This window comes from Grampus griseus (assembly GCF_964374135.1).
Source record: "Grampus griseus genome assembly, chromosome: 3".
NCBI classification, from domain to species: domain Eukaryota; kingdom Metazoa; phylum Chordata; class Mammalia; order Artiodactyla; family Delphinidae; genus Grampus; species Grampus griseus.
The window spans coordinates 62,057,823-62,078,839 of record NC_139019.1 but is presented as its reverse complement, the minus strand read 5'-3'; the positions used below and the strand labels follow the sequence as shown (position 1 = coordinate 62,078,839).

General features: G+C 41.0%; 1 protein-coding gene across 1 annotated transcript in view; it reads left to right on the top strand.

Annotated features, from left to right (window-relative positions):
- Positions 1–215: 215 nt before the first annotated feature.
- ARSB (arylsulfatase B) overlaps positions 216–21,017 on the top strand; it is a gene marked incomplete at its 5' end in the record, with an annotated part of 179,983 nt that continues 159,181 nt past the window's right edge. The window contains 2 exons of the mRNA XM_082650559.1: positions 216–527; positions 19,608–19,794. Coding sequence (XP_082506685.1) covers positions 216–527; positions 19,608–19,794 — 499 coding nt within the window. The remainder of the gene's footprint in view (positions 528–19,607; positions 19,795–21,017) is intronic.

The window sequence follows — 21,017 nt, the reverse complement described above, 5'->3', positions numbered from 1 at the left end:
CCCGAGTTCTTCTCTGGCTCCTCCCCCACCACACCGGCCCCGGCCCGGGTCAGAGGCGGCGGAGGCTCTGGCGCCGGGCCTCTCCTGCCTGCGGCCTGCTAGGGGTGAAATCCCGTGCTGGGGCGGGGCAGGCCCCGGCCGCCCAGTTCCTGATTCTATAAGCAGTGCCCGGGGCCCGGGGGCGCCACAGGCGCGGGCACCGCGGGCGGCGCAGGATGGGCCCGCGCAGCGCGGCGAGCCTGCCCCGAGGCCCCGGGCCGCGGAGGCCGCTCCTCCCCGCCGTCCTTCCGCTGCTGCTGCTGCTGCTGCCGCCGCCGCCGGGCTCAGGCGCCGGGGCTGGCCGGCCGCCCCACCTCGTCTTCGTGCTGGCGGACGACCTGGGCTGGAACGACGTGGGCTTCCACGGCTCGGAAATCCGCACACCGCACCTGGACGCGCTGGCGGCCGCCGGGGTGCTGCTAGACAACTACTACACGCAGCCGCTGTGCACGCCGTCGCGGAGCCAGCTGCTCACCGGCCGCTACCAGGTACGCAGCGCCCCCGGCGGCCCGCGAGCCTCTTAGAAATGGGCCCCGAGCCCTGGGCGGGTGCTGACCAGTCGGGATCGGTTCCCCGAACCGGGTCCCAAAGAGACGGCTTCTGGCCCTAGCAGCGCTGTACTTGCTTCGCTCAGGCCCGCAACCCGCGGCGGCCTCTGCGCATGCCCGGCTCCAGGGCGCCGCTCTTCCCCCGGCGCCCCACCTCGCCGGGTGGTGTTTCTGTCTTACGTTTTCAAAAGGTCGGGGTGAAGGGGTTTCTGGGCAACGCCAGATGCGGGGCACTGCGAGTCAGTAGGCTGAAGGTCCGAATGGACTTTGCCGAGCGGTCTTGAAGTGGGAGGATGGAGAGCGAGCAGGCGGGGCACCCAGGAGTGAAGCAGAGAGAGATGGGGAGCCAGGAAAGCTGGGTGGGGAGGAGCGTTAAAACGAAGGAGAGCTCGCAGTGGGTGCGCTTTTGGTTTCTGTAAACCCAGCGGTCATAGGTTAGGACTGCCCGACCAAAGATTTATTTTTCCAAGTTCTCAGTAGCCCTGCAGTGAAAACCAAGTTGATTTTTCTTGGGCTGCTGACTTTCCCTTCAGATGTAACCTGTATTGAACTCCTCTGAGCATCTTCATTATCTCTTTTAAAACTTCTCTGTAGTTAACAGAGTAAAGTATATTTTGTAGAGAGCACGCATACATTAGATAACGAAGAATATCAAGAACATTTGCATAGTGCTTTACTGTTTTTAAAGTTAATTCTTGAAACAGCCTGTGAGGTAGCTGTTATTTTTAATCCCCTTTTACACATTAGGCAGTAAACCTGTAGAGGTTCAATGACATGTTAAGAATTATTAATTGAAAACAGTGCACAATGTAAGAGTTGCGAATGAAATTTTATTTGGAGCAAGATGAGGGCTATAGCCTGGGAGACAGCATTTCAGATAGCTCTGAGAAACTGCTCCAAAGAGGTGGGGGGAAAGGTCAGTGTTACATATGACTTTAGTGAAGGGGGTGCGTGCGGTCAAGTACACGTTTTCGCGGAGGCTCGCTGCTAGTCACGAGGAGCAGATGTCACTGTTAATGATTTTAGTGCTTTTCTAGATATGAGGAGGTGCAAGAATTGGGCTGATAAAACCTTCTCCTGAAAATATCTAACTATCTGAAGGCCTGTCCTGCCAGTTTTTCCTAGAGCACAGAGTGCCTTGCTCCTGATCTCCACCCTGAACTCCTCTTGGAGGGGGGGTTGAAGGTCAGCGGCTGTAGTGGCCAGTGACTTAGTCCTTGTAGAGTCAGATGACAAGTGCCAGTTTTTAGTTGGCAGTATCACACAGCTAGAAAGTGGTAAAACTGGGTTTTGTGCCTTTCCTGCATCCACTAGTCATCTCAGGCCTCTAAAATTGGACTCTTCTTTTTTCTTAATCTGAATAAGATTGACATTTTGTGATTATGACCATGTTAAATATACAATAAACAGGTAGTTTGTATGCACTGTTTGTTCAACAGCCATACTTTGGGCCCTTACTGTGAAAGTCACAGGGATGTGCCTGAACCTTGCCCTCCCAAATCTGTGTTCATGTAGCCTTTCAGATCAACCCTAGCCTCGTGTTGTCCTGAGATCAAGGGAGGGGAGGGTTCACTTGCAATAAAGATTTGCACAGTGGTCTGAAGACTTTTAGAAACAGAAATGATAGAGTTTTACTACGGACTGAAAAGTAAGTCAAGGTTTGCAGCGGAGGTAAAGGATGGTTCCCTTCACCATCAGCCCTAAGTACTTTCCGCAGTTCTAACTGGCTGCTACGTGGAATCAGGAATCTCTGCTCTGATGCAAATGTCACACTGGACGCTTTGTAGGAGTACAAGAGCATCTGAATAAAGAAGGGAAAGGAGGGAAGACAGGGTCTGCCCAAATGGTTCTGCATTTGATCTGAAGTAAGAGAACTGAACTCAAATTGCAGAAGAATGGGAGGGCCATTCATTTCTCCAACTTCCTCCCTTCCAACAGTCTTGAACAGGAAAACAAATACCACACTTAAAAAACTTGTTCAGACTGCTTTTGCCTCTGAACATCCTCCCTGATCAGTCACCAACATTCCGTCTTGGGAAGAAACAAAACAAAACAAAAAAATGAGTATTTAGAGTACCCTGAGGTTAAGAAGTGAAGGTAGAGGCTGCTTATCCAAAAGTGTTTAGAGGCCAATCAGTGTAGCAAGCTAGCCTCCCCAAACATTTTGCTTGGCTTTTCTCCCCTGTTCTGTTTGAGTTCAAGAGACTCAATTAGAAATTATCTTTGGTTAGCAACCATCCTCATTTAAAAGAGTCAGTATTTCTGGGAGAGCCAAGGAGCCTCACTGGCCTCAGATACTATATTCTGGTACCATTCTAAGCATTTTACATGTATTAGTTAATTTAACTCTTACAGCACCCCGATGAAGTAGGTACTACTATTATCATCCCTATCTGATAACAAAGAAACTGAGGAAGGGGTTAAGAAACTTGCCCAGGGTCACAGGGCTGGTAAGTTGTGAATCAGGATTTGAACCAGGCAGTAGCTCTGTAACCACTACACTACACTGCCTACTCAGAATTATTAAAAACATCATCGCAAGAGCTGCTTCAGATTTACTAACTAATCTCTCTTATTTTTTGACATATAGGTCATTCCTAAACATCTCGATGAAAAAAATTAACCCATTAGATTTCAAGTTAGGAATTCCTTATGTTAAATGTAAAGTGAAAATGGGGAGAGAGGTTTCATTTCAAAATGAGTCATGTGTTGTGCATAATTTTAGACAATAAAATGAGGAAATTTGTTGACTATTTCAAAATTAGGTACTTGAAAGAACTGCTTAATAGTCGTATCTGTGAACCTAACAATCATGCTTTAATAGAGGTGCCACCTTCCTTAATCATCTAACTTTAGATTAGAAAATGCAAAGTGATAAACAAGTTTTGACTGATTGAATTTTGTATTCCCAATAAATGCTGAATTTTAGGTTTTTAGCTTATAAGAGTATTTAGTGAAGAGGACCAGTTAAGAGTTGTGAAATGTGGATTTCAGTCTTTGCCATGTCAGCCTTCAGACTCTGACCTCGAAGGACATCATTTTCCATGTCTGTAAATTACGGGAGTTGGGCTGAACTCTAAGGCTCTTTCTAGCTGTACATTTTTTTGACTCTATGGCTCCTGTGTCCACTAGAGCAAGTTTCTAACTTGGCAAAAGCACATTATCTACCCACTGTCTCCATCTACTGGTAGAAAGAGAGATTAATCTTGCCCAACACTGCCTTACAAGTTGCAGGAGCTGCTTGCTGCGCGGCTAGGCACTTGTTTAAAAAGGAACGTGAATTCAACCCTTTATATTGAGACGTTTAATTGTTCCGAATCCTCACATTTGAACCTTTTAAAACTTGCATACTTTGGTGAAGAATTCATAGAGTTTAGATGGAGGGGAGAGGGAGATTGATCAGCAGATGAACTAAGTAGTTACTGGTAATCAGGAACTAAAATTCAGGCCTCAATATACTTAAGTTAGTTTTCTTCCCACAGCATTATGACTCATTCATTATTTTAAAAATATTTTATAAAATCTATATTTTATTTACATTTTGAATAGGAAATCCATTCACATGGTTTAAAAACTCAAAAGTTTCAAAATCTCTCCCTATACACGGGTGTACGCGCGCGCGCACACGCACACACACACACACACACACACACACACACACACACACATTCTGTTCCTTAGGCATACAGTTACCTATCTTTGGAGGCAAACAACACTATGTAAATTGTATATATCCTTCCAAAAGTATTTTATGCATATACAAGCAAATATATATGTAGATATTCCTCCCTCTCCTTTGATTTGAATGGTAGCATACTCTTTTTTGGGGGGGTTCTTTTTTTTTTCAATTTCAATGAAATGTAATTGACATACAGCACTGTGTAAGTTTAAGGTGTACAGCATAATGACTTGATGAACGTGTACCATGAAATGATTACCACGGTAAGTTTAGTGAACATCCATCATCTCATAAAAAAGAAAAGAAAAAAATTTTTCCTGTGATGAGAACACTTAGGGTTCACTCTTTTAACAACTCTCATATATAACATGCAGCCGTGTTAATTGTATTTATCATGTTGTACATTACTTCCTTAGTATTTATTTATCTTATAACTGGAAGTTTGTACCTTTTGACTACCTTCATCCAATCTATCCTCCCCCCCACCTCTGCTAACCACAAGTCTGATCTCTATTTCTGTGTATGTTTGTTTGTTGGAGTATAACTGACCTATAACACTACGTTAGTTCCTAGTATACAGCATAGTGATTCCCTATTTCTACAAATTCCAAAATGATCAGAATGATAGCATACTCTTCACAATGTTTTGTACCTCATTTTTTTTAACTTAACATTTGAAATAATTTCATATTGTTATATAAAGAGCATCCTCATTAGTTTTTATGGCTATATAATATTTTGGTAGATGGATATATCATAATTTATTTAACTAGTCACATAATGATGGACATGCAGGTTGTTTCCAGCCTTTTGATATATCAGAGAATGCTGAAGTCAATACCTTGTACCTATGTCATTTTGCACATGTTTGAATATATATATATGTAGGGTAAATTCTTAGAAGAGGAATTTTCTGGGTTTAAGTGTAGAGGCATTTGTAATTTGGATAAATATTGCAAAATTATACTTCAGTAGATTGTATCAATCTACATTCTTACCAGCAATATATGATATGCTTATTTCCCTATATATGTATTTTTAAGTTATATTTCACATGCCATAAGATTAATCATTTTAAATATATAAGTCATTGGTTTTTCATATAGCCACAAGGTGGTGCAACCGTCACCACTGTCTAGTTTCAGAACATTTCCATCACCCCAGATGAAACCCATTAGCAATTCCTCCCCTTTCTCCTCTTGCCTTAGTTCCTGGCAGCCACTGATCTACTTTCTATCTCTGTGGATTTGCCTATTTTGGACATTTCATATAAAATGGACTCATACAATAGATGTCCTTTCATCCATGTTGTAATATGTATTATTCCTTTTCATGGCTGAATAATATCCCATCGTGTGAATACACCAACATTTTATTCATCCATTCATCAGTCGATGGACATTGGATTGTTCCGCTTTTTGTCTATTATGAATAATGCCACTGTGAACATCCATGTAGAAGTTTTGTATGAACATATATATTTTTTTCTGTTTTCTAGGGTATAGACTTAGGAGTAGAATGCTAGATCATATGGCAACTCTATGTTTAACTTTTTGAGGGACTGCCAAACTGTTTCCATAGCAGCTGTACCATTTTGCATTCCCATCAACAATGTATGTGGGTTCTAATTTCCTCACCTCCTTGCCAACACTTTATATATTCTGGATACTAAACCCTTTTCAGATATATGATTTGTATTTTTGTCCTTATGTTTATCCTATGCCAGTACTACATTGTCTTTGTTAGGACAGAGTTAGGACAGTTGTGTAAGAGTACCAACTTGCAACACATAGCAAATAAGACTTAGAGATCTAATGCACAGCATAGTGAATACAGACAATAATATTGTTATTATAACCATTGAACTTGCTAGGAAACTGGAACTTAATGATTCCAACCTGTAAAAGAAAGGATAATTATAAAATATGATAGAAGTGCTAATTATCACTACAATGGCAATCCTATCATAATGTATAAATGTATCAAATTAACATGTGTTACACCTTAAATTTATACAATGTTTTACATCAAATATATTTCAATAAAAAACACACACATCCTAAGCCAGGGATTGTGAGTTCGTGTCCCACCTGGGGTACCAAAAAAATAAAAACAAAAAACACATATAATAAAGATGTTTATAAGAGTGGGAGAATAATAAAAATACTTCAGCTTTTCTAATAGAATTTTTATACCCCTTTTAGTTCAAACAAAAGACTTGAAAATACTGAATTTCCTTATTCTTACAAATTGACTTTATTCAGCACAAAATGTTCATTACACCTCTGCACTCCTAGTTCACATTTTAAGCGTGGTTGTCTGTTCTCAGGTCCGGCTTCTCCATGACATTGCCTCACTTGTCTCTGACCTGGAGAAGCACCTGGTGTTGAGCAAGTAAATGAATGAACGTGCTAAGTGTTTTAACACCTGTGCGTTTCCTGAAAGAGCTCACTGTCTTAACTGCTTAGGGTTGACAGGTCATTTCTAGCACGCTGGCTTCCTTTTTAAGAAATTAAAAAGGTGAAAGGGTAACAAAACTGGTAGGCCTTAGTAGAAACACTTCCTTCTGGGAAAAAAAAAGAGTAAAGTAACTTTGGTCCTCACCTGGGAACATTCTTACCTTGGGACCTGAGGGGGCCACTCCACCAGAACTCTGAAACCTTGGCAGAGGATAGAAGCAATGAAAGATGACGCCAAGATTTCATTCTTAAGGGACCCACGCCACATTTCTCTTAATCACATTGACAAACGGACAAGACACTTTCACGCCTTTTCACTCACACCTGAAGCAGAACCTTGAACAGGCAATCTAGGAAGGAGGCTGTGCGGGAGCATTGTGGGTAATTTTTGGCTTTTGCTTCAAGTTTGCTTGAAGAATGTGAGCAGGGAAAACCCACGGCTGCAGGGAGAATAGGGCATTGCATACTGTGGCGTGAAGGAGGAAGCTGGTCTGCCTGGGGTTGCCCTCACCTCCCTGCTGCTTTTTCTCATTGTCTTCAGTATCCTGCCTGCCCTCCAAGTGCTTGCCTCTCAGTGTCTCTTGTCCCTGGTTACCTTTCCCTGGACTCTAAGATTAGAAGTGGGGCAAAGAGGAGTCAAGAGTTGGAAGAAAGGGGCGAGTCTTGGGGAAAGATGTAGTCATTAGGAGTGTTCATACGACTTGCTGGCAAAGGCATCCAAGGCGTTAGTGATAAGAGGAGCATGTAGTCCAGAGGCCATAGGTGCCTCCAAAGATAAAGAACTTGCTAGTCTTTATCCCTGTGCTCATTTAAGAGGAGAAGTAAAGGATGCATCAGCTCCATACTGACAAGCAAGATGGCCACCTGCTAAAACACATCAGGGTTTTAACGCAGAGAGCCCTGGGGATGACTTGCTGTGATGGGTCTTCTGTTTTGCTGAAGCCAAGTGTCCTTCCTAAGCCTAGCCAGAGCCCAGGAGCATTTTCCCAAAATGAAAGGGGCAGCTGGAGGCCTTAGTCTGCAAGTGTTGAAGATACTGGAAAAAAAAAAAAAATCTGATCTTTACCTTTTTACTTCCCAAGTAACTGGAAAAGAGGAAATAAGGAAATAAGTTTGGGGTTGAGTGGAATATGACCCATTGACTTATGGGAATTTTTGGTTGATTGACATTTGAGGTTTATTATTCCAAGAATCACTTTGAGCATAAGCTGTTACTGTCTGGTAACTCTGTTTTTGTTCCCTTAAGCATATCACTTTTCTAAAAAGGCTTTTTCCTCCATATTTTCCTTCCTTCTCATTTTGGGCTTTTGGTTGGATTTATAATTTAAACAGAGAAAGGCAGTAAAACAGTTTTTGCCTTGTTTATTCCTTTTACAAACAACATCCCTTTGTGGTTTAGTCAGATTTACACTCTTTGCTAATCAACACCAAAATAAATAGACCTTTAAAACTGCTAGTGATACCAGCCAGCTCTGCAGCCTGAGTTCTGAAGGACCAGGCCAGATGGCAAAGCCAGGCCCCTAACACACATAATGTGTGTTCTGTAGCTCTTGGCTTCAGCAGCATGGGCAGCTGATGGCTTTTTAGAAGGCTTGGGGGGAAGTGAGCAGATTCTCCACTATCCATTTGTTCTGTGGGGCATCTCCAGGGATAAACCCTAAGGTGGCCTGAGTGGTACTCGACCATGGTTAAAACCTGTAGTGTTCTGGCCCAGGCCCAGGCTGGCAGTTCTGAACTCCTGGCCAGCCACCAGCCTGTTCTGTGATTGTGTTCTGGTCATGAAGCTTCCCTCCAGGCTCTCTGGTGTATAAAGTGGAATAGTAGAGCTGCCTGTTTTTCTGGTTTTTCAAGTATTGCAGGAGGAGGTATTGCACAAATACATGGTTGCAATGAGTTCATCTTGCACAGGTCAGACTGACAGGATAGAATCTTCCTCTGTTCATCTGGAAGTTATCTCAACGCTATTGAGGTTTGGAGAGAAATAGCATCCATTGCCACGTATGTAGCAGTGGGTCACCTGGCCCCTGGGAGAGTTTATTGTAAGTGTAACTGAAATAAAGAGGTTCTGATGTGGGAACCATCCTCCTCCTCCCCCCTTCAGGAGAGCGGTTTTTTTCTTTTATGCTCATGAGACCACTCTGATAGTATATTCCAGGTCTACAGGGGACAGAATGACTTACAGGATCAAATAAATTTTTACGTGCAACAAACCATGTAAACAAGGATTTCTCATCAGTTATCTCATAGAAAGAACTCAGAGACAAGCCAGGTCCTTTACTGAATTTGTAGACCCTTTGCCTTTGTGGAGGGAATCCTTGACAGTCAAGTAAAATCTTAGGAGAAGATGTTTTTCAAAGATTTGGTTTAGTGGAGAAGAGATAGCTACATGTGGAAGAAAGAGAGTAGCCCCTTTGGACTTTCATATATTATCTATAGACCCTCTCCATTCAACACCTACTCTCCAAACACTGAAGATGGGTGTTAGAATGAAATTGTTGTAAATGCTGTTGGGTTGCCAAAGTGACGCTTATTTTTTCTTTTGATTCTCCTTGGTGCCTTGCCATCCTTTCCCATGAAGCATGGTGTGGCTCTCCAGTTCTGTGCTAAACTCAAGTGCTGGGTTGCAACCAGCTCTGCATTCATTCGCCTGTTTACTGCTTCTCTACACGCTACAGTTTCCTTGCTTCAAACAGTGTTTGAACAGACCCAAAACATGTTTTTGGCCATCATCCAGACTTTGGCTTCCCCTCCCCCAGTAATGCCATGAAAATGTCCTGTCGAATACATTCTCAGGAACTGAAAAGAATGTTCCCTACCCTGTGTGATTGCAGGTAATAGAGGCAGGCTTCAGCTGACCACCCGGTGTGGTGCCCATGTGGCCTCGGAAGAGTGAGTCGCACAGCATCCCTTGGCAGGGCTTTAGAGTGATCGGAGGTCATTCTCCGCATGTGATGGATGACCTTTCCATTTAAAGAAATTTGCGCATAACATTTATTTCCACTGCGTCTTTTGAACTCCATAAAATATTATCCTTCTTTATCCTCTGCTGTTGCCAATTAGTATATATTACGAAGTTTTTTGAACCCGGGATTAATTTTCTATTGAGTAAACTTCTAACGTTAACTGTGGACAGAATCCTTCTGTTATGTGAGGGATGTGTGTGTGTGTGCGTGTGTATATTTAGAGAGCAATGTTTCCCTTTCCCAGCTTGGGTTTTGTAACATCCTTATTATTCAGGATCCCAGCTGGGAAAAGATAGCACATTCAAATTAGCATAATTTAGGGAGGGTTTATTTGCAAAGGGACTATTTGAAAAGGCATGAATGTGTGGGGGAAACGCAAGACATAGTGTATAACCCACTGGAGCTGTTACTACCCCTAGACCAGGGGGAAGAAAGGAAAGAGGAGTGACCGGAACCTAGAAACAGAGTCCTGTAAAGAAGGCCACCTTTGGGATGGCCTGCAGGATACGGACAGCCTGACAGCTCAGGGCCACTCACCTCTTCCCTCCTTCCAATCCCAGTCTGGGCTCCCCATTGGCTGAACCCAGTCAGAACCAGAAGGTGCAGGAGCCCTTTGATCTGGCCCCAGTAGGTCAACTTCCCAGGCTGGAGACAGGGGATTTGGAGGGCAAATGAAGGGCATCTGGCATATATCCCAATGAAGGTGTCCAGTTATTTCTAGGCAAAGTATAAAAATCTAAATAGAAAACTTAAACTCACTTTTATTTTTAAACAGCTTTATTGAGGTATAATTGACATGCAATAAACTACACGTATTTCAAGTATACAATTTGATAAGTTTTGATATGTATATGCCTGTGAAGCCGTTACCACATAATCAAGATAGCGAACATATTATCACCTTCAAAATAAATCCACTTTAATTTAACATTTAAGATATTCCACATGGTTCTTTTAGGAGGGCATGGAAAGGTATCGTGAAATCAAGCAACAGCAGGGGCAATTCCAAAGGTATTGGCTCTGGACAGACACACAAAAAAATGAAATTCAGGACAATGTCAAAGCTTATGAGAAAACTATTTAATAGTAAGTAGCTTATAATAAATTAAAAAGAAAAGATGGTGAGTTTGAAGGGTTTTTGTTTTGTTTTTGTGTTTACTTTGTATCTGTGTATTGCCATGAATTTGAAACAAAACGAGGCAAAAATCTGTCTGGTCTGAGTAGTCAATATTTGAATCTGAAAAAATCAGTGATAAATCAGGATTTAATAGCACCAACAGAACTATAGATTAGAACCAGCATACATGTCATTTGATGTTAATATGTACCACATCCCACTCCAGGGGGCAGGCCCAGGCTTAGGTGCATGTTCTGTATAATGCCACCCCATCTCCTCAAGAAAGTGTATTGAAATGTAGGTGAGAGGGCGTGATGTGTTATTGATGACAATGCTTACAGTATTACCGTGACAGTTGCTGAGTGTTTAGTGTACGGTTAGTGAAAGAGCTGGGATGCGATTTAATTCTCTGAGCTTCGGGCTCTTATGCTTTAAATTATAAAAGCAAGTAAATCATTTACAAACACATTTTGTTTTCACCATTTATTAATAATTGCTTGCTACCCACCTGACAGCTGATGGAGGCGCCAGAGAGTCATGACTGGGTTGAGAACTGGCACTGTCAACCTTTGGTGTCCCCAGAGCCCCATTTATTCTAGGGAAATCAGGAGTGCCCAGTGAGTGCTAGGGAAAGCTAGTGTTGGTGAAGAATTAAATGTGAGACTCCACCCTGCTTCCTACAGAGAAGAGCACTTCCCTGGCTAAGCAAGGACAAGGGATTGGTGGGGGGGAGAGGGGTAACACTGTAGGGAAGGGAGGGTCTGGGTAGGCAATGAGGGAAGCCACCAAGGACCCCCCTTGTGCACCAGCAGTGGGTGCAGTATCATCCCTCAGCACAGGAGCTGTGACAAGGGCCACACCGGTTTCCATGTGGCCTTCGAACTTACCTAGCAAGTTCAGGGCCTTTGCATTCTTATTCCTTATGCCTAGATTGCTCTGCCCCAAATTTTTGCAAGGCTCTCTCTCACTCTCTTATTTCATTCAGATTTCTGCTCAAGTATCTCCTCCTCAAAGAAGCTTTCTTTTGCCATCCTCTCTAAAGAGTCACCTGTCACTATCTCCCTCTCTATTTTCCTCATAATAATGATCACTGTCAGACTAACGTCCTTCTCTAACTTTTTGGTTTTAGGACCTCTGTACATGCTTAAAAATTGAAGACCCCATAGAGCTTATGTTTGTGTGGTTATACCTTTCAAAATTTACTGTGTCAGAAATTAAAATAGAAATTTTAAAATATTTTTATTCATTGAAAAACAGCAATAATAATTCCATTACATATTAATGTAAATAACTTGGGGAAAATAACTGTATTTTTCAAAACAAGAGAATTACACAAGAAGAATGACGTTGTTTTATATTTTTTGACTTTAATTTTTTTTATACAGCAGGTTCTTATTAGTTATCTATTTTATACACATCAGTGTATACATGTCAATCCCAATCTCCCAATTCATCACACCCGCCACACCTTGCTTTCCCCCCTTGGTGTCCATATGTTTGTTCTCTACATATGTGTCTCTGTTTCTGCCTTGCAAACTGGTTCATCTGTACCATTTTCCTAGGTTCCACATATATGCAGTAATATACAATATTTGTTTTTCTCTTTCTGACTTACTTCACTCTTAGTCTCTATGTCCATCCATGTCTCTATAAATGACCCAATTTCATTCCTTTTTATGGCTGAGTAATATTCCATTGTATATATGTACCACATCTTCTTTATCCATTCATCTGTCAATGGGCATTTAGGTTGCTTCCATATCCTGGCTATTGTAAATAGTGCTGCAATGAACATTGCGGTACATGTGTCTTTTTTAATTATGGTTTTCTCTGGGTATATGTCCAGTAGTGGGATTGCTGGGTTATATGGTAATTCTATTTTTACTTTTTTGTTTGTTTGTTTGTTTGTTTGTTTGCCATACGCGGGCCTCTCTCTGTTGTGGCCTCTCCTGTTGTGGAGCACAGGCTCCGGACGCACAGGGTCAGTGGCCATGGCTCACAGGCCCAGTCGCTCCATGGCATGTGGGATCCTCCCGGACCGGGGCACGAACCCGTGTCCCCTGCATCAGCAGGCAGACTCTCAACCACTGCGCCACCAGGGAAGCCCTATTTTTAGTTTTTTAAGGACCCTCCATACTGTTCTCCATAGTGGCTGTATCAATTTACATTCCCAGCAACAGTGCAAGAGGGTTCCCTTTTCTCCACACCATCCCCAGCATTTGTTGTTTGTGGATTTTCTGCTGATGCCCATTCTAACCAGTATGAGGTGATACCTCATTGTAGTTTTGATGTGCATTTCACTAATAATTAGTGATGTTGAGCAGCTTTTCATGTGCCTCTTGGCCATCTGTATGTCTTCTTTGGAGAAATGTCTATTTAGGTCTTCTGCCCATTTTTTGATTGGGTTGTTTGTTTTTTTAATTGAGCTGCATGAGCTGTTTATATATTTTGGAGATGAATCCTTTGTCCGTTGATTTGTTTGCAAATATTTTCTCCCATTTTGAGGACTGTCTTTTCGTCTTGTTTACAGCTTCCTTTGCTGTGCAAAAGCTTTGAAGTTTCATTAGGTCCCATTTGTTTATTTTTATTTCCATTACTCTAGGAGGTGGGTCAAAAAAGATCTTACTGTGATTTATGTCAAAGAGTGTTTTTCCTATGTTTTCCTCTAAGACTTTTATAGTGTCCAGTCTTACATTTAGGTCTTTTATCCACTTTGAGTTTATTTTTGTATATGGTGTTAGGGAGTGTTCTAATTTCATTCTTTTACATGTAGCTGTCCAGTTTTCCCAGCACCACTTATTGAAGAGACTGTCTTCTCCATTGTATATCCTTGCCTCCTTTGTCATAGATTAGTTGACCATAGGTGCGTGGGTTTATCTCTGGGCTTTCTGTCCTGTTCCATTGATCTATATTTCTGTTTTTGTGCCAGTACCATATTCTTTTGATTACTGTAGCTTTGTAATATAGTCTGAAGTCAGGGAGTCTGATTCCTCCAGGTCCGTGTTTTTCCCTCGAGATTGCTTTGTCTATTTGGGGTTTTTTGTGTCTCCATACAAATTTTAAGATTTTTTGTTCTAGTTCTGTAAAAAATGCCACTGGTAATTTGATAGGGATTACAGTGAATCTGTAGGTTGCTTTGGGTAGTATAGTCATTTTCACAATACTGATTCTTCCAATCCAAGAACATGGTATTTCTCTTCATCTGTTTGTGTCATCTTTGATTTCTTTCATCAGTGTCTAATACTTTTCTGAGTACAGGTCTTTTACCTCCTTAGGTAGGTTTATTCCTAGGTATTTTATACTTTTTGTTGCAGTGGTGAATATGATTGTTCCCTTAATTTTCTTTCTGATAGTAATGGAAGAGATTTCTGTGCATTAATTTTGTATCCTGCAACTTTACCAAATTCATTGATTAGCTCTAGTAATTTTCTCATGGCATCTTTAGGATTATCTATGTATAGTATCAAGTCATCTGCAAACAGTGACAGTTTTACTTCTTCTTTTCCAATTTGTATTCCTTTTCTATCTTTTTCTTCTCTGATTGCCGTGGCTAGGACTTCCAAAATGATGTTGAATAATAGTGGCGAGAGTGGACATCCTTGTTGCTGATCTTCGAGGAAATGCTTTCAGTTTTTCAACATTGAGAATGATGCTTGCTGTGGGTTTGTCATATATGGCCTTTATTATGTTGAGGTAGGTTCCCTCTATGCCCACTTTCTGGAGAGTTTTTATCATAAATAGGTGTTGAATTTTGTCAAAAGCTTTTTCTGCATCTATTGAGATGATCGTATGGTGTTCAGTCTTCAATTTGTTAATATGGTGTATCTCATTGATTGATTTGTATATATTGAAGAACCCTTGCATCCCTGGGGTAAATCCCACTTGATCACGGTGTATGATCCTTTTAATGTGTTATTGGATTCATTTGCTAGTACTCTTGAGGATTTTTACATCTGTATTCATCAGTGATATTGATCTGTAATTTTCTGTTTTAGTAGTATCTTTGTCTGGTTTTGGTATCAGGGTGATGGTGGCCTCATACAATGAGTTTGGGAGTGTTCCTTCCTCTGCAATTTTTTGCAAGACTTTGAGAAGGATGGGTGTTAGCTCTTCTCTAAATGTTTGATAGAATTCACCTGTGAAGCCATCTGGTCCTGGACTTTTGTTTGCTGGAAGATTTTTAATCACAGTTTCAATTTCATTATTTGCGATTGGTCTGCTCATGTTTTCTATTTCTTCCTGGTTCAGTCTCAGAAGGTTGTGTTTTCTTCCAGGTTATCCATTTTATTGGCATAGAGTTGCCTGTAGTAGTCTCTTATGATGCTTTGTATTTCTGTGAAGTCCATTGTAACTTCTCTTTTTTATTTCTAATTTTATTGATTTGAGTCCTCTCCCTCTTTTTCTTATTGAGTCTGGCTAAAGGTTTACCAATTTTGTTTATCTTTTCAAAGAACCAGTTTTTAGTTTTATTGATCTTTACTGTTGTTTTATTTGTTTCTATCTCATTTATTTCTGCTCTAATCTTTATGATTTCTTTCCTTCTGCTAACTTTTGGTTTTGTTTGGTCTTCTTTCTCTACTTCCTTTATGTGTAAGGTTGGATTGTTTATTGGAGATTTTTCTTGTTTATTGAGGTAGGATTGTATTGCTCTAGATTTCCCTCTTAGAACTGCTTTTGCTGCATCCCATAAGGTTTGGATCATCGTGTTTTCGTTGTCATTTGTCTCTAGGTATTTTTTAATTTCCTCAGCCATCTCTTGGTTATTTAGTAACATATTGTTTAGCCTCCATTTGTTTGTGTTTTTTACGTTTTTTATCCTGTAATTGATTTCTAATCTTATAGCGTTGTGGTCAGAAAAGATGCTTGATATGATTTCAGTTTTCTTAAATTTACCGAGGCTTGATTTGTGACCCACGATGTGATCTATCCTGGGGAATGTTCCATGTGCACTTAAGAAGAAAGTGTAGTCGGCTGTTTTGGGATGGATTGTCCTATAAATGTCAATTAAGTCTACCTTGTCTATTGTGTGATTTAAAGTTTTTGATTCCTTATTATATTCTGTCTGGATGATCTGTCCCTTGGTGTAAGTGAGATGTTAAAGTCCCCCACTATTATTGTGTTAATGTCAATTTCCTCTTTTATAGCTGTTAGCATTTACCTTATGTATTGAGGTGCTCCTATGTTGGGTGCATATGTATTTATAATTGTTATATCTTCTTCTTGGATTGAACCCTTGATCATTGTGTAGTGTCCTTCCTTGTCTCTTGTAACATTCTTTATTTTAAAGTCTATTTTATCTGATATGAGTATTGCTACTCCAGCTTTCTTTTGATTTTCATTTGCATGGATTATGTTTTTCCATCCCCTCACTTTCAGTCTGTATGTGTCCCTAGGTCTGAAGTGGGTCTCTTGTAGACAGCATATATATGGGTCTTGTTTTTGTATCCATTCAGTGAGTCTGTGTCTTTTTGTTGGAACATTTAACCCATTCACATTTAAGGTAATTATCAATTTGTATGTTCCTATTACCATTTTCATAATTGTTTGGGGTTTGTTTTTGTAGGTCCTTTTCTTCTTTTGTGTTTCCCACTGAGAGAAGTTCCTTTAGCATTTGTTGTAGAGCTGGTTTTGTGGTGCTGAATTCTCTTATCTTTTGCTTGTCTGTAAAGCTTTTGATTTCTCCATCGAATCTGAATGAGATCTTTGCCGGGTAGAGTAATCTTGGTTGTAGGTTCTTCCGTTTCATCACTTTAAATATATCGTGCCACTCCCTTCTGGCTTGTAGCGTTTCTGCTGAGAAATCAGCTGTTAACCTTATGGGATTCCCTTGTATGTTATTTGTCATTTTTCCCTTGTTGTTTTCAATAATTTTTCTTTGTCTTTAATTCTTGTCAATTTGATTACTATGTGTCTCGGCGTGTTTCTCCTTGGAATTATTCTGCCTGGGACTCTGTGCTTCCTGGACTTGGGTGACTATTTCCTTTCCCATGTTAGGGAAGTTTTTGACTATAATCTCTTCAAATATTTTCTCGGGTCCCTTCTCTCTCTCTTCTCCTTGTGGGACCCCTGTAATGCAAATGTTGGTGCATTTAATGTTTTCCCAGAGGTCTCTTAGGCTGTCTTCATTTCTTTTCATTCTTTTTTTTTTTATTCTGTTCTGCGGCAGTGAATTCCACCATTCTTTCTTTCAGGTCATTTATCCATTCTAATGCATCAGCCATTCTGCTATTGATTCCTTCTAGTTTATTTTTCATTTCAGTTATTGTATTGTTCATCTCTGCTTGTTTGTTCTTTAATTCTTCTAGGTGTTTGTTCTTTAATTCTTCTAGGTCTTTGTTAAACATTTCTTCCATCTTCTCGATCTTTGCCTCCAGTCTTTTTCCGAGGTCCTGGATCATCATCACTATCATTATTCTGAATTCTTTTTCTGGAAGGTTGCCTATCTCCACTTCATTTAGTTGTTTTTCTGGGGTTTTATCTTGTTCTTTCATCTGATACATTGTCCTCTGCCTTTTCATTTTGTCTATCTTTCTGTGAATGTGGTTTTCATTCCACAGGCTGCAGGATAGTAGTTCTTCTTGCTTCTGCTGTCTGCCCTCTGGTGGATGAGGCTATCTAAGAGGCTTGTGTAAGCTTCCTGATGGGAGGAACTGGTGGTGGGCAGAGCTGGCTGTTGCTCTGGTGGGCAGAGCTCAGTAAAACTTTAGTCCGCTTGTCTGCTGATGGGTGGTGCTGAGTTCCCTCCCTGTTGGTTGTTTGGCCTGAGGTGACCCAGCACTGGAGGCTACAAGCTCTTTGGTGGGGCCAATGGCGGACCCCGGGAGGGCTCACGCCAAGGAGTACTTCCCCTAACTTCTGCTGCCACTGTCTTTGTCCCTGTGGTGACCCACAGCCACCCCCCACCTCTGCAGGAGACCTTCCAACACTAGCAGGTAGGTCTGGTTCAGTCTCCTGTGGGGGTCACTGCTCCTTCCCTCTGGGATCTGATACACACACTACTTTGTTCGTGCCCTCCACGAGTGAAGTCTCTGTTTCCCCCAGTCCTGTTGAAGTCCTGCAATGAAATCCCACTAGCCTTCAAATTCTGGTTTTCTGGGAATTCCTCCTCGCATTGCCGGACTCCCAGGTTGGGAAGCCTGACGTGGGGCTCAGAACCTTCACTCCAGTGGGTAATCTTCTGTGGTATAATTGTTCTCCAGTTTGTGAGTCACCCATCCAGCAGTTATAGGATTTGATTTTATTGTGATTGCACTCCTCCTACCATCTCATTGCAGCTTCTCCTCTGTCTTTGAATGTGGGATATCTCTTTTGGTGAGTTCCAGTGTCTTCCTGTCAATGCTTGTTCATCAGTTAGTTGTGATTCCGGTGCTCTCACAACAGGGAGTGAGCACACGTCCTTCTACTCTGCCAGCTTGAACCAATCTCCTTGTTTTATATTTTTGTACGTGTTTCCTATTAATAGAAGATAGCTAGATTGTTACATCTGCTTCTGCATTCAACCTGTGCAATACTGTTGACCCTTGAACAACATGGATTTGAACTGTGAGGGTCCACTTATACGTGGATTTTGTTCACTAAATACGTACTATGATGTTGCATGATCTGTGGTTGAATCCCTGGATGCAGCCAACTGTAAAGTTATACTTACATTTTCAACTGCACAGGGGTTAGTGCCCCTAACCCCCAGTTGTTGAAAGGTCAACTGTATATTGTTTTGGTAAAAGTCGTTGAAGAACATCCAGCCTGACACAGATATGTAGTTGGAAAAGAGAGGGTTTTTTAAAAAAATAGATTTATTTTATTATTTATTTTTGGCTTCATTGGGTCTTCGTTGCCATGCATGGCTTTCTCTAGTTGCAGTGAGCAGGGGCTACTCTTCGTTGCGGTGCGCGGGCTTCTCTAGTTGCGGTGGCTTCGCTTGTTGTGGAGCATGGGCTCTAGGCATGTGGACTTCAGTAGCTGTGGCTCACGGGCTCTAGAGTGCAGGCTCAGTAGTTGTGGTGCACGGGCTTAGTTGCTCCGTGGCATGTGGGATCTTCCTGGACCAGGGCTCGAACCTGGGTCCCGTGCATTGGCAAGCAGATTCTTAACCACTGTGCCACCAGGGAAGTCCCCAAGAGAGGGTTATTTTAATAACCTTTTCATATAATTGTGGGTATTCTATTTTAATATTACACCAAGACTCAGCACGTGATAATTTCTTAAAATTAGTTGTGTGGTGCTTGCACCCTGGTGATACGTGTGGGAGCCGCTCCTAACCTATGGATCAGATGGCCACTTTTTTTTTTTTTTTTAAGGAAAAGTTGGTCACCATCTTTTGAAATTATGCTTTATGTAAGGTAGAATAAGAAATGCAAATCATTATCTTCATTATACCCTTTTAAAAAATCAAGTCTTGAAAGATTATAGAAGCTTCTTCTAATCAAACACCAACATCTCATGTGCATAGAAATTGGAACACTTTTTCCTTGATAGATCCACATTTCATATTATGGCTACTTTTTTGAGGTAAGAAGTGAAAACTTAACAGTTTCTAACATAGTTCCTGGATAAATATTTGTTGAAACTATCTAATGTTTGTGAGACTGTTTTTATTCATTTCTTTCAAATTCTTATTTATGTCTATTACCTTATTTGAATAAGTGAGAAAAATGCCTTTTAGAAATGCCTTAACCTGGTACAGAAATAGAATTAAACATTCATGTTTACACATATGTCTAGTAAATTAGGCAACCACTTTATCTGCTTGTTCAGAATGTTTCAACATCATTAATCCATAATTTTATGTTTATCTATTTTAAGATCCACACAGGTTTACAGCACCAAATAATCTGGCCCTGTCAGCCCAGCTGCATTCCTCTGGATGAAAAACTCCTGCCCCAGCTTCTAAAAGAAGCAGGCTACGCTACCCACATGGTCGGAAAATGGCACCTGGGAATGTACAGGAAAGAATGTCTTCCAACCCGCCGAGGATTTGATACCTACTTTGGTAATGGAAATGCACATGTTTCTTTAACAACTCTGGCCAACTGCAGCCGTCTCATAAAACACAGCCAAGTGTAATCAAATGAAATAACTGGAAATTTGAACAGAGTGAATCAGTCAGCACTGCCATGGGGCCACTGTCTAATGCCACAACCGTAAACATGGCTGTGCACTCAGCTCGTGATGGGACAGGCAGTTATCTTTGCCAGGGTTCTACATGCCACATAGGGGCCTTTGCAGAGTCTGCTACCTCCAAGTCAGAGACCACTCTACTCTTAGAGAACCTTATTACCAAAAGGGGATACAGATTGATTTTTTAAAAAAATTCCAGGCAAAACCCAATACAAGAATATTTCCTTCACAAAGGTTCAGGATCTTTTTTTCTCCTCATGAATTGTGTTCAAAGGTTTTATTTTGTTTTGTATTTCCTGGAGATGATAAAGAAGACTCTTTTCCAATTGGCGTCCTTCTTTCCTTCTGTGAGATCTGTTTTTGAAATTACTAGATTGGGGAAGATAGATCAAATAAAGAAAATGGGAGGGTAAATAACAAATAGTAATAGGAAAGATACAAAATAATAAGTATTTTATGGATTTGATAGCCCTATAAAAATAAATATAAAGCCTACAGTTTTTTAAAAAAATATATACTCTATTTAAACCTGTTACAAACCATTTCTTAACAACCTATTTATCTATTTATCTTGCCAGGGGCTACATAGCTTTCTGTCAAGTTCTTTTCATATTTTGCTTTTTTTTTTAATTGGGGTGTAGCTGTTTTACAATGTTTGTTAGTTTCTACTGTACAGCGAAGTGAAGTAGAGTTCCCTGTGCTATACAGCAGGTTCTTATTAGATATCTATTTTATACATATTAGTGTATATACATCAATTGCAATCTCCCAGTTCATCCCACCTCTCACCCCCAACTTTCCCCCTCATATTTTGCTTTCCATCTAGCTATTCTGTTTTATCTGTCTAGCTGTTTAGCTCCCTACGTACCTCCCATTTGTCTCTTCATTTATTTACAAACTGCCATATACAAAAAGGAACACACAATGAAGATAAATTTTAAAAAAATAAATAGAATTGAAAAATCAGGGTGGGCTTCCCTGGTGGCGCAGTGGTTGGGAGTCTGCCTGCTGATGCAGGGGACACGGGTTCATGCCCCGGTCTGGGAAGATCCCACATGCCACAGAGCAGCTGGGCCCGTGAGCCATGGCTGCTGA